We start from the raw sequence: 19,287 nt of genomic DNA on the forward strand, positions 1-19,287 counted from the left end.
TGTAAAATATATACCATGGCCGTCTCAGTCACCAGATCTCAACCCAATTGAACACTTATGGGAGATTCTGGAGTGGCGACTGAGACAGCGTTTTCCACCACCATCAACAAAACACCAAATGCTGGAATTTCTCGTGGAAGAATGGTGTCGTATCCCTCCTATAGAGTTCCAGACACTTGTAGAATCTAAGCCAAGGTTTATTGAAGCTGTTCTGGCTCGTGGTGGCCCAACAGCCTATTAAGACACTTTGTTGGTGTTTCCTTTATTTTGTCAGTTACCTGTATATACATTATTTTAATAGCATGACAATCTAAAGTCCATTATCCCTCTGAAGAGTATGAATTAGGGATGGGCACGGTAGGGCTGGACGCTATGGCCAATATCACATTTTTGACTGTATTTTATGTTTTTGAATAATACAAGTTCTACATTTGCTTTATGAGTAGGGTGGCAACACATAAATACATTCTAAGTGATTTTAATGGGTCTTTCTCCATTCTTATTTTTTTGTTTTATGCTGTTCAATTCAACTTCAACCAAAAATAATTTCCTGCATTTTCATCAATTTCAGCATTTCCTGCACTCATTTGAGATCACTTCCACACTGCCACGATTTTACTTGCGATTTAGATCAAACACTTGGGTGAACTGTTGGAATCATGGAAATATAATGTTTATTCTAATTCTATAGTTAAAATATAAATAATAGTGGGCACTTTTAATACAGTGTTTGACATGACAACGAATGAAAATGCCAGGGAGGAGTTATTGTGACAGGGTAGGAACCAAAGTGTTGGTCAGTGTTTCCTAGGGGACCCTATAATCTTTGGCTACGTTTCTGCATGTATCAAATCAAATCAAGCTTTATTTATACAGCACATTTCAGACATGGAATACAACACCAATGTGCTTCACAGGAAAATACAAATAAAATACAAAAATCAGAGCTTAAATATTTACTACACAACAAACATAAAAATCAATAAATAAGAGTGACAAAAACGGAACTACTAAAAAACACCCTAAAGAAAAGCAAAGCTAAAAACATGCGTTTTAAGATCTCTTTTAAATATGTCCACAGTTTCAGCCCCCCTTAGGTTCTCTGGCAGGCTATGGCCAGTGCCAGACGACCTGAGGGACCTACTGGGTAAATAACTTAAAAGCATGTCTGACATGTATTGGGGTGCACAATTGTGGATTGATTTAAAAACCAATAGAAGAACCTTAAAATTAATTATAAAACTCACAGGCAGCCAGTGCAGAGACCTTTAAAACGGGTGTATTGTGTGCTCTCCGTCTGGTCTTGGTCAGTACCCATGCTGCAGCGTTCTGTATGTTTTCCAGTTGACCAATGGCTTTCTTGGGTAGACCAGACAGGAGAGCATTATAGTAATAAAGCCTGCTTGTAATAAAAGCATGAGTCTCTCTGTATCAGCCTGAGAGAGAAACGGCCGCACCTTGGCAATGTTCCTCAGGTGGTAAAAAGCTATTTTGGTAACATTCCTAATGTGTGATTCGAAATTTAGTTTAGAATCTAAAATTACACCAAGGTTTTTTTTACCTGGTATTTTACCTTTTAATACTCGTGAATTAAAATGTGCGGCCAGATTCTTTCTGTGCTTTGGCTTCAACAATAAGTACCTCGGACTTGTCTTGATTTAGCTGGAGGAAGTTGTGAGCCATCCAAGTATTTAAATCACTAATACAGTCTAATCATTTATACGTCGAGTTGTGTATCAGTGAAAATCAATGCTGTGCTTTCTGATAACGCTGCCAAGGGGTAACATAAACTGAACAGTACTGGACCCAAAATTGAACCTTGTGGAACGCCACATGTGATATATATTTTCTATGAGTTATGTTCACCAAGGGTGACAAAAAACTATTGACTGGGTAAATAGGTCCTAAACCAATTTAAAACTGGACCGGAGAGGCCAACCCACCTCTCCAGTCTGTCCAGAAGGACATCATGGTCAACGGTGTCGAATGCAGCACTTAAATCCATGAGTACATTTACATTTAAGTAATTTAGCAGACGCTCTTATCCAGAGCGACTTATAAATTGGTGCATTGTACAAGGTCAGAGAGCTGTTTGGCATCTGTGTTGGCTCTAAGATCATTTACCACTTTAACTAAGGCTGTCTCTGTGCTGTGGTGGGCACGAAAATCTGATTGGAATTTTTGAAAAATACAGTTGCCAGTTAAATCATTTAGCTGTTTGAAAACAAATTTCTCCAGAATTTTGCTTAAGAATGGAAGGTTGGAGATTGGCTGAAAATTGCTGAGCATGTCTGTGTCAACCAGGGAAAATAAATCCTCTTTGATTTAAAAGATACTGTTGCACAAACAACATGCTTATTTAGGCCTACACCATCACTGGTATAAGACTGTATAGCTATGTTTGCTCTGACTCAGTACATTTATTAACTAGCGATTAGCATTAGCAGCTAACACGATTTAGCTCAAACTTGCTAAGAAACACAAACTAATAGTGTCATTATAGAATGCTTGTGGATGTATATTAAGAAGCAAAGTGGGAATAACATTGTTGTCATCAACATTGTTGCATGTGCTGCATTGACCATGCAGACTGAACGCAAGTGTCTCGTGGTCAAGCAACAACAAATGCGCTCCTTGAGTGACGGGGCAGGGCTAGGTCTCTGTGGAAAGCAGCATGGAGAGAGCGGAGAGGGATGACTCAAGTAGCGGTGTAAACTATAAAAATGGACGTTACACACTGCATATCACATTTAACAAACTAAACATTCAAATACCGTTATAAAAGGTAAAGTAAAACCCAAACCATTCCGTGCATCAATGCCGGTATATAGTAAAATACGGTATACCGCCCAGCCTAGGGCACGGTTATTAGCATATCCGAAGTGACGTTAGTATTCAATTACTTGCAAGAGTATTCCTTTTTTTTGAATAAAAAAGGCTTTGTCAAAAAAATTATTAAATTATCTATGTGACATTGCTACAGAAAAGGATAGACCATGACATTTCGAATTTGTGATAAACTGTCATAAAACTATTGTTTTATGTGTAGCTTTTTAAAGTCTGTCAATCAATCAAATCAGCACTAACGTTACAGGCGGAGTCTCCATGTGTAGCAAGTGAAGTGGGAGATTTCTAATCAATGCTAAATGGAATTACAATTATGGAATAAATGGCTAAAAGAGAAGAAGTAGGCTACAATGATCAACCAACAGGTAGTCTGTTGTTTAATATGAATGGAGTTGATGTAGACAAGGACGGGGAGTGAGGCAAATAGCCTCAATTAGCCTGGCTAGTTAGCTTCTTTACATCGATTTGATGCAGTCAAGACCGACACTACCAGATGAGATGATAGATAACTTATCACAGCAACAAGTTTGTCTAGCCTGCGTGAGTCTGTTTGGCTACTTTCTCTCTCCATGTCGGACACACCGGCTTCTACTTCTCTCCCGCCCCTCCCTTCTGTGCAGAAACAACAAGCAGAGTGCTCTTCTGAGTCAAGCGAACAAGTCCCCATTTGAAGTAAAAAAATATTAATACAAATATTTGTTTTTAAAGGGGCAGTTGCTACATCCATTTTTGGAACAGAAAATGTAAACAAACACTATATAGCCTTAAAACATGTTTAAAAAATGTTGATATCCTGGATGATCAGTCCTTGCATCCATAGCTATGTCTATGAATTTGAGTGGTTACATTTCTCTAGCCCCATCCCTCAGCTTTTTAACGAACGTGGGGCGGGGATCCTGCTTTGTTAATGTTTCTACTGCTGATTGCCGCTTTAAAACATGTATTTTGACTATCCGGATATCCCCCCCGAAAATTTTGATTTTATTCTAATAGGCTGTTTGAGAAAGTTTTAATCCTACGCAACCTGCATACTCATTGTTTGAAGTACAGTAGACCAACATAGCTACTGTAGTAGATCAAAGCTGTGTGCTGGAAAACATTGGTGAAGTAGGCCTTGTGGTGCTCGTGAATTTCCTTTCATTTTTCGGTTTAAATGTGCATTATATAACATTTCCACATGCAAAGCCTGTCATTGGCAGTGCTATTGTAACCTGTAATGCGGACTCTGTCAAAAGGTCTGAACCTTAATGGCACAGGTGGTGTGCTTGCATAACTGCAAGAGTTACTGTTTTGCCCTCTAAAATCAGTTTTGAACTAACTAGATTGCGACATTCTTAGATTGTAAAACATGACTTCCCATTCAAAGCAAAGTTTTAACTCGAAGCAAAACAGTTTTATAACTGAATGACTTTTGAAGGTCTTAGCTCAGCCTCTGAATTTCATAGAGACTTTTATAGCCAGCGGCGCACCACTGGATCTGGCCCTGCACAACAAACATATATTGCAGTATATGCGCTCAAATACACTCTTACATGTTTGGCTTAATTATATCTTATACTAAGGCTAAGTGCTAAAACAGCTTTGGTGGGACATTAGTATTTTATTAGTATTTGGCTTTCCTGAAATTCAACCTTCTGCGCTGTTGTTCAGAGAGGTGCATTGAAACGGTAGTATTCTTTCTGTCCTCAGGTTAGAGTGTATGACCCTGCTAAGTTTAGTTGCATGTTGCAAAGTGCACACTCATTGTTCAAACTGACTATACACCCTTGACACACACCTCTCACTCTTATTTCTGTTTGTCACACACTGATTCTGCTTTCTGTCTTGCACAGCTACCTTGGTCTAGGCTTGATGTCGGCAAGACTAGCTGTCTTGGGAGGAATCGAGGGACAGCCTTGTATGTGGTTTTTCAATTTGCTTTCATCGTTGCCTTTAAAGACCCTCCCCGTCCTGATAAATAAGCCATTATCTAATCTTTTAATAACATGGACCAAGATTAATTCCTTGCATGCCAGCTGTTGCTGTGATTTAGTTGATGCCTGGCTTTAAGAACTGCCATCAGTCGAATGCCCCGGATGCAGTTCTCCATGGGGATTTGCATTTTTTACATTTGAATTTTAATCAGATTTCTTTGTTGATACATTTGTTTGTTGTATAATCTATTTATTCTCAATGTTCCCTCAATGCATTTTTTGTGTGCCACCAGATGTTGGCCAATAGCCATAAAACCTACGTTGGAGCACAGCAATTTCAGATGCTGTTCCACCTTACAGCATATGACTTATATTGGACATTTGTGGCCAAACGGCAACACCACATTAGTTAATTGTTGAATTTTTATAAGAGCTCTAAAAATAAAAACAAAAGTAGCCTTCTCCAGCCATAGCTTTCATATATCTATATAGATATCTATATCCCACCTGTGTACCAAAACATGAGCTACAGTTTGTTGGTCAGGTCCAAATTCTAAGTGCGTTCTCTGTTCTATTTTCAACAGTAGAGGGCAGCAGCACAGAGCTAGTAAGCCCCTGCTTGGCCCCGGACTACTCTGGCCAATGGGAACATGCAGAAGTTCTGTATACTGTGAAGGGCCAGAAGGCAGGTACAGTAAAAAGGGATTTATAACTAATTTAACAAGAATATTACTAATGCTAAGTACCAATTGTCAAATTCACATAGAAATGTGAGTTATAGATCTGTCATTCTCATTTAAAGCAAGTCTAAGAAGGGCTGATCTGTTCTATGTGCGATATTTCTATGCTTCCCGTTCTTACGTTTAGTTTTTGCGTCTTTGACTTTCTGTATTTTTCCACCAGCTGTAAATACAATATTTTTGGTTCATATTGAAAATATGTCAGGGCGGTTTAGTTGGTACAATGATTTTCTATACACTACACAATTGCTTGTTTTGTCACATAAACTGAAATTAGGCGAACTATTAGAATTTTAGCAACCAGGAAAAGGCGGATTGATTTCTGCATATCGCACCTTTTTAATGAACAATTAATTGCCTTCTATAGACAGTGCCTGACCTGATATTTTTTTTTTGTGTATAAACAGTTTTGTTTCTGTTTCAGGAGAGCCCATTTATGACTCCTGCCTTAGGAAAGTGGAGAAGATGCTGTATGGGAAGGTGAAGAAGGCAGAGGAAGCCAAAGATATGGAATTCTATGCCTTTTCATACTACTATGACAGAGCTGTGGATATGGGAGCTATTGGTAGGAACCCTACCTGCCTTTTGCCACCAGTTGGTGTAAATGAATATGCTGCTTAGTTTAATGATATCTTAATATAGTAATTCAATGTAGTTCTAATCTCCCCTTTCACTCAGATGAGAAAATGGGAGGGACTATAAAAGTCAGCGATTACATTGATGCTGCCAAGAGTGGTAAGACAGCGCCCTCATGCTGCAGTTGTGTACTGTATGTGGTTCGCTGCTACTGAACACAAACATGACTCATGCATTTTAATCAACACTTGACTCATTGCTTTCACACATTTAATCAACATTTTATTGGAATTTAGTGAATACTTGCAAGAAATCACCATAAGCATTTATTTCTTCCAGTGTGCAACGGAATGATGGTTACTCCAGGAGAGAATCCGTTCCTTTGTCTGGATCTAATCTACATCTCTAAGCTGGTGCAAGAGCTTGGTTTTCCCAAAGAAAAAGTATTTAAGGTGAGAACCAAATGTAATTAATCAATCAATCGAGTGTTTCACTGAGACTGTGCATTTCCATGGGTCTGCATCAGATGGCCAAAGAAGTGATTGTGTGCTTTCAGCTGGCGAGGAAGATTGATGAAGTGGAGACTAGCTGGGCTCTGGGGGCTACTTTCCACTACATGAAGTCCCTCCACAGTCAGTGAGCTGCCAGTCTCTCCTCACTTACTGCTGCCATGACATGCCAGTGATTCTGTGCTGTAAAGGACGCTCTGGGAAAATGTCCTCAGTGATTGTACTTGTTTTTCCTCAATGCCAAGTTTTCGGAATTTGAGTTTACCAGTCGCCTTTTGGATGTTTGACTTTCTTTTAGCTGGTGTGATTGTTTTATACTTAAGGAATGTTTTGTGTAATAAAAGCACATTCTACTGGTGTAGTTTGAAGGAGCATGACCAGTTACATAGTTGGTATTTGAATATAACATTGTGCTAAAATGTCATTTTCTGTGTACAATTTTATACAATTCAGAATCAACTGGGGTACTGAAGGAATGTATTTTGAATAAAACATATTGAAACAATTTAGATTCAGCACCTTTATTAGCATATTCTGCTCTGACAAACCAAGCCATTGCCTACACCACTGACATTTCCACTATAAAACAGATTAACATTTGCATATCTTTAAACATGAAATTAGGGAGACTCATATCCCCAGTCTCATAGGAATGAATCACACCACTCTCTCAGGCACTGGGAGCAGGATGCGGCATTCCTGCTGTTGGCGCCGCTGGTGTCCTTCAGCCACTCAGTGAACAGCTCCCCATCCTTCCGCAGCAGCAGGTACTGACCCAGAACCGCAAAGGCCTAAGAAGGAGATGCAGCAGTTATCCTAAATATTACTTTGTTGCAGTGGGCCTGCTCTAAGTGCAGGTCAGTACTGTGGGGTTACTGTCCATGGTGAAAATCAAAACAAGCCTGGTCTTGGGGACCCACTGTGGTGCACTTTTGTTCTTGCCCAGCACAAACACATGATTCAGCAAATCAGGGGTTTGATTAGTTGAATTAGGCATGTTGGTGCTGCAGGGTTAGAACAAAAATGTGCATGTAGGATTGCCCCCCTAAAAAACTTTCACAATAGTGCCCATTTGCCCCAACACCTTGACAACTTAAGGTGCAGGAGCTCCACAATACTTTTGATCTAATATTCTAAGAGGTGCAGAAAAAAAAAAAAGTATAGAATCCATAGCATGTGAAGCGCTGTGTCATCAAAAAACTAATCAAAGAGAGCTTAGTCATCCACAGTATGTTGGTTTAAAAAAAACGAATTTACTCACTTTGTCAAAACCTTGCTCCTCCAGTTTCTTTCCCAAGACTTCGCCAATTCCCGACAGTGCAGTCACCGGTTTATCGCCCATGGGTTCAGCAACGAAGTCCCTGTGCTTCTGAGAAGTGGTCGACATTTCTGCAAGAGACAGCTGTGCAATGATAGCCTCGTTGTTTAACTACTAGACTATCTATGCTAACTCACCCTAATAACATTAGCTCTAGGTGTGTGTGAGCCATAGGCTCTACCTACAGCTTGCAGTTAATATTTCAATAGATCTATGTCTAAACATGTTGAAATAACTTACACTATTGCATTTAACGTCCTTACCTGAGACAATGGTCACACTGGCCTTTACTAATTGTTACCACGTGCTATAAAAGTGCGCGAATTTGCGTAGTAAAACAGCACCTGTAGATAGTTAAATGAGTGTGATGATAGGTTACTGATTGGTATGTGGGGACTGATGGTCTGTTTACACAGTAGGTTAGGAGAGCTAGCAGCAGGTTAGGTGAAATAACGTAGCAGGTTAGGAGAATGAGGTTAAGGTTAGGAAATGGCATGAGTTTCAAGTTTGGGGAAGCTCATTTTGACCATAAAAATGCGCCTTTATAATAAAGCATTCCATGCATCATCACATTTGCAGACTTATGTAAGAAAACCTACTATTGGTAATGTTTTAAGTAGATTGGATAGTCATAATTTAGGCTAATAATATAACTCAATCACTATTCGCAAACAGACCGTTCAATGCATGGCTGAGTGCATCAACTAGATTCAGCCAAGCACCGATTTTTTTCTTGAGCTGATGGTCAGGGGGCCGGAACATAATTACAAATAATTTGTGAACTGCAAATTGACAGCAAAAAGCCCAAACAGATATAATATTGAACTAAAACAGAATCATTTCAAACCTTGCCTACATTTGTATAAGATCACATACTGTATATCTCTCTATTATGAGTGGGAATACTTTGTAACAAATTTCCAAAATTAAAATCACTTGGAGCTGGTGTTTTTACAGTCTTTTTACAGTCTAATGTCCAACTATTAAAATATATAAATACAAGTCATGACTTTCAATATAAACGAAGCAAAAAAAGTAACATCCCTTTTTCAGGACCCTGTCTTTCAAAGATAATTCATATAAATCCAAATAATTTCACAGATCTTCATTGTAAAGGGTTTAAACACTGTTTCCCATGCTTGTTCAATGAACCATAAACTATTTATGAACATGCACCTGTGGAACGGTGGTTAAGACACTAACAGCTTACAGACGGTAGGCAATTAAGGTCACAGTTATGAAAACTTAGGACACTAAAGAGGCCTTTCTACTGACTCTGAAAAACACCAAAAGAAAGATGCCCAGGGTCCCTGCTCATCTGCGGGAACGTGCCTTAGGCATGCTGCAAGGAGGCATGAGGACTGCAGATGTGGCCAGGGAAATAAATTGCAATGTCCGTACTGTGAGACGCCTAAGACAGCGCTACAGGGAGACAGGACAGACAGCTGATCGTCCTCGAAGTGGCAGACCACGTGTAACAACACCTGCACAGTAACGGTACATCCGAACACACACAATCCCTCCATCAGTGCTCAGACTGTCCGCAATAGGCTGAGGCTGTACTGAGGGCTTGTAGGCCTGTTGTAAGGCAGGTCCTCACCAGACATCCCCGGCAACAACGTCACCTACGGGCACAAACCCACTGTCGCTGGACCAGACAGGACTGGCAAAAAGTGCTTTTCACTGACGAGTTGCGGTTTTGTCTCACCAGGGGTGATGGTCGGATTCGCGTTTATCGTCGAAGGAATGAGCGTTATACCGAGGCCTGTACTCTGAAGCGGGATCGATTTGGAGGTGGAGGGTCTGTCATTGTCTGGGGCGGTGTGTCACAGCATCATCGGACTGAGCTTGTTGTCTCAACGCTGTGCGTTACAGGGAAGACATCCTCCTCCCTCATGTGGTACCCTTCCTGCAGGCTCATCCTGACATGACCCTCCAGCATGACAATGCCACCAGCCATACTGCTCGTTCTGTGCGTGATTTCCTGCAAGACAGGAATGTCAGTGTTCTGCCATGGCCAGCGAAGAGCCTGGATCTCAATCCCATTGAGCACGTCTGGCACCTGTTGGATCGGAGGGTGAGGGCTAGGGCCATTCCCCCCAGAAATGTCTGGGAACTTGCAGGTGCCTTGGTGGAAGAGTGGGGTAACATCTCACAGCAAGAACGGGCAAATCTGGTGCAGTCCATGAGGAGGAGATGCACTACAGTACTTAATGCAGCTGGTGGCCACACCAGATACTGACTGTTACTTTTGATTTGATTTTGACCCCCCCTTTGTTCAAGGATACATTATTCAATTTCTGTTAGTCACATGTCTGTGGAACTTGTTCAGTTTATGTCTCAGTTATTGAATATTGTTATGTTCATACAAATATTTACACATGTTACGTTTGCTGAAAATAAACGCAGTTGACAGTGAGAGGACGTTTCTTTTTTTACAGAGTTTATATATTTTTTTTTTGCTCTGAAAACTTGGGGTGCTAAATAAAATCACCCGCGAGCCAAATTCGGAACGCGGCCGCCAGTTGGAGAACCCTGGTGTATAGTGTAGAATAGGCCTAGGCTATCCCAGATATGTTTCTTCTTTGGGAAAATGTTTGCCTTTTATTAACATATTTATTGCAATTCTACTACACTTTATATGACTGGAGACATTAACAGAATTTTTTTGAATACGACTAATTACTGGGTAGACTACTCTGCTGACACTGACAAACAGATCAATAAAAACGACATTGTCCATAGGCCTATGACAAGGAGAGAAACAAATAGATTATGACATCCATTTAAATGGGAGGAGGAAATTATTGTTCAAAAACATTTACATTACATTTTAGTCATTTAGCAGACGCTCTTATCCAGAGCGACTTATAGTTAGTGAGTGCATACATTTTTCATGGGAGGAGGAAATTGTCTATTCATGGGAGGAGACTATTCACTCTTTATCATTGTTGGGTCAGTGCCACATAAAAGTTTGTTTTTGGACAATAATTTCCTCCTCCAATTTAGATGGATGTCATAATCTATTTGTTTCTCTCCTTCTCATAGGCCTATGGACAATGTCGTTTTTATTGATCTGTTTGTCAGTGTCAGCAGAGTAGTCTACCCAGTAATTAGTCGTATTAAAAAATATTCTGTTAATATCTCCAGTCATATAAAGTGTAGTGAATTGCATGTGCGGATGCTCTCCTGCTGGTGCCAATAGACTATTCTGTTGTTCGCTCAATTAAGTAAAAAAAAAAAATACAACTAAAAAACATATTAGAGTCGTTTCATTGTCTTCTCTTTACAGCAATATACATTTTCGATATGCCTGGCTGGCCCTCTACTTTTCACTGACAGTCGCAACTCAACAATCATCTATTTGGTATTTGCAGTGCGCGCTGCCTTTCTTTACAACTGTAGGAAATGCAATTTAAAACAATCCACAATTTTTCTTTCAAAGAAGCTAATGATCCTCTGTGGCCAAATCATGCTTTAGTAGGCTAGCCTATTTAGAATTATTTGATGTATTTCTGTATAGACAGGAGTAGGCTAATTAGGCTATATTATTTTGGCAATTTAATTTAATTTCCTTTCGGGAAAACATTTAGCTTCCCCTACCCTTATGGACGCGTTGCCAATGGGAAAAGGTTCAGGCCCAAGACGAGTCTAGAAACGCTGTGGTTAGGTGTAGCTACAAAGCTAATCGTCAACAACTATTGTCCCCGACGTGACCATTAGATGGCGCTGTAAAACTCGATCTAGCCACAACGAAACGTGAACAGACCATCGGTCCCGACTTTATAGCTAAATCGCCCCGACATACCATAAATCAGTACCATAACCATTGAGCTATAAAATGACGATCATAACAAGTGTAAATAGCTAGATTATATCAAATATTATTTATAATTCCCCCCTTCTGTCTGTGATTATACTATTGCAGAATATTACGACGTAGCCATCGACGCGACACTTGATCTAGAGCTGACGTCAAGATGTATTATTTTTTCGCACAGATTGACCAATAAGAGACAAGTGCGAATACACTCCCCTCCCATCAATACAAACTGATAGAATTAAGGGGTGTGTCTCGAGGATGTCTCTTGTCTTCTAGGAATCAACTGTATGCCACCAAGGTCTATCAGGCGTGGATCTTCTGAACTCAACTTCTAATCAATTCAAATCTTGCACAAGTTCGGATAGCGTTTATTTGAAGCTATGAGCAGTCCACTGAGTGACCATGAAAAGAGAAAACAGATCAGCGTGCGTGGCATTGCAGGGTTGGGCGATGTCATAGAAATCAAGAAAAGTTTCAACAGGCATCTTCACTTCACTCTAGTCAAAGATCGCAATGTAGCCACCCCTCGGGATTACTACTTCGCCCTGGCTCACACAGTCAGGGACCACCTCGTTGGGAGATGGATCCGCACTCAGCAATATTATTATGAGAAAGATCCAAAGGTAAAGGGGAAAGCATCTCCCTGAAATTATACAGGAAATGTATGGGATTAGGATTCCTTGTTACTTTGTTGCACATGCAATGTGTCCAATTTGAAATCGGTGATTATTTGTAGACTTGGCCTGCTCTCCATGCAAGTTTCTATTTGATTATTCCCAGATAGCCTGTATCTGTAGAAGAGGATACCCAATTTACCGAAATGACAGATGTTTCCATAGACTGAATGAAAAAGAATTGTAATTTGTTCAAATTGTTTCCGCTTCCTAGTGGTGGCTGCAACCTGGTGTCAGAGCATTTCGTATTATTCTGTACGTAAATCCGAGACACTCCATTTAGTGTAGGTTACTTTTCGTATTGTATGTATTAATTTGTGGATGTCCATCTCCCATTTCGTATGATATGTTACGAATTACAAATCGTATTATATGTTACAAATTTGTGAAAAATATATGCTACGAATTCTAGCATGGTGGCTAACATTAGCTAGCTGGTTAAGGTTACGTTTAGGAGTTAGGTTAAAGGGGAAGGTTAGCTAACATGCTAAGTAGTTGCAAAGTAGCTAAAAAGTAGTAAGTGGTTGAAAAGTGACTAAAATGCTCAAGTTATCCATGATGAGATTCGAACTCGCAGCCATCCACCCCGACCAACCACCCTAATTTCGTTTTTGACTTAAGTAACCATCTGTTTTATGTAACCATATCAAACGTAACAAATCCTACTAATTTGAGTGTCCCGGATTTACATTTACTATGTTACGTCTAGTCTATGAGACCAGGCTGAGTGGTAATTTAACACCAGTGACTATCTACTTTCGGGCATTAGGCTACCAATAGCATAGGTCTCAAGAACCAAAGTGGGGTATACCCAGTTCACAGCCGGTCCCCCTTGGGTTCTCAGCTGATGGTACTGATAACAGCCGGCTCCCTTGTGAAGTACAATCCCGATGCTCTGTCTAAACGCAAATACGCCTCACTTGCGATACGGTTTTGGGAACCTAACTTTCATAGCGATAAATAATATTTCAAATACAAAATATACACTTACTGTGCGAAGCAACACATTGCGCTGGCATTTCCATTGGACCATTCCATTCCACATGTCCTGTGTTTCTCAAAATACAGCCGTGTGCAACTTTCCTAAACAGCGTACAGTAAAAGTGTATATTTTGTATTTGAACAATTATTTATTGCTTATAAGAAAGTTAAATTCCAAATGTTGCAGAAACTGTATCACGTGCGAGGCATATTTGCGTTTAGACAGAGCATTGGAGCGTCGGTGAAATATAGCCTAGTTATCTTTACTCATTGTGTATTTATTCCTCATGTTATTGTTTTTCTATTATTTCACTTTTTTTCTCTCTGCATTGTTGGGAAGTAAGTAAGCATTTCACTGTTAGTCTACACCTGTTGTTTGCGAAGCATGTGACATCACATTTGATTTGATCCCCTCAGGCAGCAGACAGCTTTGTGAATAGACTGTATAATGTTTAAAAACATTTACCGTCTATTTGAATGGGATACCAATAGCCTACGTACTCCAATATTCTGTACAGTATCCTGGATCATTAAAACAAGACTACAGAGGAAGTGTTTTTTTAAAATCAGTATCTAAATTTTGTCTGGCAATAGTGAAAGAGCCATGGGCCAGACAGCATTTGGTTAGTCTTCTTTTTTCAGTTTAGTTGTTTATGAATATTTTTATAAATGTAGCTAGAGGTTGTCCATGTTTTATTGTGGTCATACCCATTTTACACATGTCTGTGCATGAACATGCTGGAAACCTGCCAGATATTGTGTAACAGGCATCACAGAGTAATGGGCCAGAAAATTATTCTCTACATTCACTTTTCAACAGGCTAAACATGGTCTGCAGCAGTATTCCTTTTTACTTGGAAAGGGAATGATCTGAATTCAGAGTGCACTGCATTGATTGCTCAATCAGTAAAAGAGCAGCTGCAGTGGGGACAAAGCACTGGGCTCCAGCCAAACCTAAAGATCCCAGCAGCATAATGTAATGTCCGCTCTACCAAAGGATTCTACCAATGCACGTGACGTGAGACAATGACCAATTCCAGACCTTAAGGGCAGGGTGATGGCTTTGAATGAGTAACAGAAAATACCTGTTGGCTTTTCAATCTCTTAATGTTCAGAGCTAAATTCTTGCATACAGTATATCCTCATTCCATCCATTGTGTGGAACTAAACTAAACGGTCCTTAATCAGAGTTAATGACTTTTTTCTCTCCGTCTTCCTCCTGCTCTGGCAACATCAAGCTGACACATGCCTTGGCATAACTTTGCAGTGGTTCTGATTCTGAACAGTGCCAATGACCTGATGGTATTTCTTCTTCTCTGGGGGGTGGTGAGGGTGGTGGTGAAGGACTGAGGGGGAATAGTCGGAGCGGTAAATATTGTGAGATGCATTAGGTTACAAGTGACAGAGTGCTGAGCAGAGTGTCTGCAGTACTGTGTGCTGGTGATTTATGATGTTATGTTAACCCAACTTTGCTCAAGTCTTTAGCACAGATTCTTCAGCTTCCAATGATCTCAAGTTGAGTAGCACCACTGAATGACAGGTCACAAATCAGTTTTGCTACAGTTTTGTTTCAGTGTCATTGTGCCTACAGTATATATTTTTCCAAACAGTTTCTTTGGCTGTCTACATATCTCTGAAATTCTGAAACCCATCTATGTCATCTTCAGAGGATCCACTATCTATCATTGGAGTTTTACATGGGCCGGACCCTTCAGAACACCATGATCAACCTGGGCCTGCAGAATGCCTGCGATGAAGCCATCTACCAGGTAAAACAATACACCAGTGTCATTTTTTAAACCTGTACATTTTACATTACATTTTAGTCATTTAGCAGACGCTCTTATCCAGAGCGACTTACAGGAGCAATTAGGGTTAAGTGCCTTGCTCAAGGGCACATTTACGTCATTTAGCAGACACTCTTATCCAGAGCGACTACAAATTGGTGCATTCACCCTATAGCCAGTGGGATAACCACTTTACAATTATACTTTTTTTTTTTTTTGGGGGAAGGATTACTTTATCCTATCCCAGGTGTTCCTTAAAGAGGTGGGGTTTCAAATGTCTCCGGAAGGTGGTGAGTGACTCCCTGTCCTGGCGTCGTGAGGGAGCTTGTTCCACCATTGGGGTGCCAGAGCAGCGAACAGTTTTGACTGGGCTGAGCGGGTACTATGCTTCCGCAGAGGAAGGGGAGCCAGCAGGCCAGAGGTGGATGAACGCAATGCCCTCGTTTGGGTGTAGGGACTGATCAGAGCCTGAAGGTACGGAGGTGCCCGTTCCCCTCACTGCTCCATAGGCAAGCACCATGGTCTTGTAGCGGATGCGAGCTTCAACTGGAAGCCAGTGGAGTGTGCGGAGGAGGGGGTGACGTGAGAGAACTTGGGAAGGTTGAACACCAGACGGGCTGCGGCATTCTGGATGAGTTGTAGGGGGTTTAATGGCACAGGCAGGAGCCCAGCCAACAGCGAGTTGCAGTAATCCAGACGGGAGATGACAAGTGCCTGGATTAGGACCTGTGCCGCTTCCTGTGTAAGGCAGGGTCGTACTCTCGGAATGTTGTAGAGCATGAACCTGCAGGATCGGGTCACCGCCTTGATGTTAGCGGAGAACGACAGGGTGTTGTCCAGGGTCACGCCAAGGCTCTTCGCACTCTGGGAGGAGGACACAACGGAGTTGTCAACCGTGATGGCGAGTTCATGGAACGGGCAGTCCTTCCCCGGGAGGAAGAGCAGCTCCGTCTTGCCAGGGTTCAGCTTGAGGTGGTGATCCGTCATCCATACTGATATGTCGGCCAGACATGCAGAGATGCGATTCGCCACCTGGTTATCAGAAGGGGAGAAGGAGAAGATTAGTTGTGTATCGTCAGCGTAGCAATGATAGGAGAGGCCATGTGAGGATATGACAGAGCCAAGTGACTTGGTGTATAGGGAGAAAAGGAGAGGGCCTAGAACTGAGCCCTGGGGACACCAGTGGTGAGAGCACGTGGTGCGGAGACAGCTTCTCGCCACGCCACTTGGTAGGAGCGACCGGTCAGGTAGGACGCAATCCAGGAGTGAGCCGCCGGGAGATGCCCAGCTCGGAGAGGGTGGAGAGGAGGATCTGATGGTTCACTGTATCAAAGGCAGCAGACAGGTCTAGAAGGACAAGAGCAGAGGAGAGAGAGAGTTAGCTTTAGCAGTGCGGAGAGCCTCCGTGACACAGAGAAGAGCAGTCTCAGTTGAATGACCAGCTGATACCTCCTGCCATACAATCAGGATGAAGATGTGGGCCTCAAACTCCCCACGTATCCAGCCCTAGTCCAGAATCAGACCTGACTTTGTCTGCTTGGTTTGTGTGGTGGGCTTATTAGTGTCTCTCCCAGGTACAATGCTTTCATCACCAGTGTCACAGTCCAGCTCCAGCACTGAAGCTCACTCTGTTCTGACTGGGAGGGGGGGCCATATTACCATTCATCCAATACATGTTTTATAAGGCCTCCCTTTGTGTTAGCTTTCAATGGGGATTTAAAGAGATTCTCCTGTATTTTTTAAATACTTTTTAGCCAGTAGTTCTCAAAGTAGTGCTCTAGAGCTGAAAAGTGTTCCCTGAAAATGGTGTACTACGTCACGTGCAGATATGTGCACCACATCAATGCGCGCTCTTGCTCTGCTGTGTGTGCATTTTGCTAGCTGTCACTCAAATGTCGAGGGGCTGAAGCTCATTGGCTAGAACTCGAACTGCTAGAGGGCTGGCCTACGTGGGGGGACATTTGGGGGAAATGATGCAGCACAACTTCCAGAAAAACAGTTCCTTTTCAACTAGGGATTTCGTGGCTATTTAAATTTGAAGTAAGACAGTAATTCTGCTCATATATTATGCATGTATGAACTACACATTGACACATCCAGCCCAAAGTGGGAGGTTTCAAAAATACTTAGTAGTCGCCAAAGTTCCGGACCATGTCTTTAATGCTAGTAGCTGTAACCTTATTTCTCATGATGAAGGTGCCCTTGCTAGTGATGTTTTGGAGACTATCAGTACAGGCAGACTGTTTACAGGAGGCTACCTGCCCCAGTATCTGAACGTTTGAGATGTCAACGATGAGTATGACCTGTCTCTTCTCTAAAGCCTTGGAAGCTCCGATTCAAACTCCCATTACACAGCTCTGCAAGCGTTATAATGTCAGAAATGTGTTAGTTATTCACCAAATATGGATTTTTGCTGAGCAACTATCTTCATTTACCCCTGTTATGGCCAGTATGTACTTCCAAAACAGGTCTAAATAAAAATGTACAAGCAACTAAATGACTAAAATGTAAAATGTAAATGTACAAGCAACCAAAAAAATGCCCATTCGGCACTTCCAATGTAAATCACTCATTACTGCCACACACAGGTCGGAAGTCTACAACAGCTCAATACATTGGAAGTGCCGAAGAGGATTTTTTTCTTTTGCTTGTACATTTTTATTTAGACCTTTTTTGGAAGTATATACCGGCCGTAACGGGAGTAAATTAATATAGTTGCTCAGCAAAACTCCATATTTGGTGAGTAACTAACACATTTTGACATTATAACGCTCGCAGAGCTGTCTAATGGGAGTTTGAATCGGAGCCTCTTGGGCGATAGAGAGGAGAGCCGTCATACTCCTCGTTGACAGCTCTAACTCACAGATACTGAGGCAGAGGCTACCATGCACCATGCTACCATGCATTCTCACGTCACCCCGCTCCTCCGCACACTCCATAGGATAGGATAAAGTAATCCTTCTACCCCCCCTTACCCCACCCCCCAAAAAATTAAAATAAAATACATATTGTGAAGTGGTTATCCCACTGGCTATAAGGTGAATGCACCAATTTGTAAGTCACTCTGGATAAGAGCGTCTGCTAAATTACGTAAATGTAAAATGTAAATATAGTTTCTCAGTCTAATATCTTATCCTTTCCACTAATGATCTTCAGCAGCCTCTTATCTCTAGACCTAGCCTATATGGTCTCCTCAAAAGCAACATGGGATTTAGACCGAAGGTACAGTATCTGTAGCTTTTAACAATCTTCTTGTTCAGAATTGGACAGTGCACTAAGTTTTTTTCTTTTCTTTTTTTCCTTGCACTAAGTTAAGATAGAATCGCAGTATGAAAGAGAAGGCATCATCACAGCCTGCATGAGTGAGGTCTGTTGGCCACGTTGCGTAGACGAGTAGGCCTAGATTGAGAGAGTCAACAGCAGTCCGTTCTCACTCAGCAGAGAAAACGTAGAGAAATGCAGACCTATATTTGTTTTATTTCCTCATTGTTCTTCACCAGAACACAATCTACCAGGAACATCATGTTACAAGTGTATGATTAAAAAGATAAAACACACGCTCCCTCTCACACACTGCTGTGTCTGTATTGCTTAAATTCAAACCTTAAAATAGTAGGCTTATATTAGGACTCCTTGTGCTTTTAGTTTCTACAATACAGACAAGGGTTACTCAAGTTCATGTCAAACTCTATTTGCACCTGATGCTGATGTATGCTTGGGGCTGTATAGGAGATGTTTCTAATGAGTTCTCTCTGTTGACCAGCTGGGCTTGGACATAGAGGAGCTGGAGGAGATAGAGGAGGATGCTGGGTTGGGGAACGGGGGACTGGGCCGCCTTGCAGGTAAGGCATCAAACACTCTTTGTCACAAATGCCTTGTGACACTCAGACATTCTAACATGATCTGTGTAAACTCAAACATCCACCCAATGCAGACAAATGTAATTAGAGCATACCATAAGAAATTGACCTTCACACATTCCTCCATTTCAGCTTGTTTCCTGGACTCCATGGCCTCTCTAGGCCTGGCAGCCTATGGCTATGGCATCCGCTATGAGTTTGGCATCTTTAACCAGAAGATCTCCAATGGCTGGCAGGTAATGGAGCATGGCATTCTTGG

The 19,287-nt window shown here is 41.5% G+C and overlaps 3 protein-coding genes across 7 annotated transcripts in view; 2 read left to right on the plus strand and 1 right to left on the minus strand.

The window, feature by feature from the left end:
- LOC121553746 (ectonucleoside triphosphate diphosphohydrolase 6) overlaps positions 1-7,090 on the plus strand; it is a 29,652-nt gene extending 22,562 nt beyond the window's left edge. For both annotated transcript variants that reach the window (XM_041867105.2, XM_041867107.2), the window contains exons 9-14: positions 4,680-4,744; positions 5,345-5,449; positions 5,925-6,065; positions 6,179-6,235; positions 6,416-6,528; positions 6,633-7,090. In XM_041867105.2, coding sequence (XP_041723039.1) covers positions 4,680-4,744; positions 5,345-5,449; positions 5,925-6,065; positions 6,179-6,235; positions 6,416-6,528; positions 6,633-6,716 — 565 coding nt within the window. In that variant the 3' untranslated portion in view covers positions 6,717-7,090. The remainder of the gene's footprint in view (positions 1-4,679; positions 4,745-5,344; positions 5,450-5,924; positions 6,066-6,178; positions 6,236-6,415; positions 6,529-6,632) is intronic.
- Positions 7,091-13,424, minus strand: LOC121553747 (barrier-to-autointegration factor). Of its 4 annotated transcripts, none has more exons than XM_041867108.2 (3): positions 13,392-13,424; positions 7,847-7,974; positions 7,091-7,376 (listed from the first exon to the last, which is right to left on the minus strand). In XM_041867108.2, exons 1-3 carry the CDS (start codon positions 13,417-13,419, stop codon positions 7,230-7,232), a joined length of 303 nt encoding a protein of 100 aa, XP_041723042.2. In that variant the 5' UTR covers positions 13,420-13,424; the 3' UTR covers positions 7,091-7,229. The 4 variants fall into 4 exon arrangements, with proteins under 4 accessions (XP_041723042.2, XP_041723044.1, XP_041723045.1 ...); XM_041867110.1 differs by lacking the exon at positions 13,392-13,424 and adding an exon at positions 8,167-8,257; XM_041867111.1 differs by lacking the exon at positions 13,392-13,424 and adding an exon at positions 8,167-8,191 and having other exon boundaries at positions 7,847-7,987.
- LOC121553745 (glycogen phosphorylase, brain form) overlaps positions 11,984-19,287 on the plus strand; it is a 35,509-nt gene continuing 28,205 nt past the window's right edge. Inside the window, exons 1-4 of the mRNA XM_045211541.1 lie at positions 11,984-12,349; positions 15,049-15,150; positions 18,932-19,010; positions 19,161-19,264. Of these exons, the coding sequence (XP_045067476.1) occupies positions 12,107-12,349; positions 15,049-15,150; positions 18,932-19,010; positions 19,161-19,264 (528 nt within the window). The 5' untranslated portion in view covers positions 11,984-12,106. The remainder of the gene's footprint in view (positions 12,350-15,048; positions 15,151-18,931; positions 19,011-19,160; positions 19,265-19,287) is intronic.

Source organism: Coregonus clupeaformis, chromosome 37, assembly GCF_020615455.1.
Source record: "Coregonus clupeaformis isolate EN_2021a chromosome 37, ASM2061545v1, whole genome shotgun sequence".
Lineage (NCBI taxonomy): Eukaryota > Metazoa > Chordata > Actinopteri > Salmoniformes > Salmonidae > Coregonus > Coregonus clupeaformis.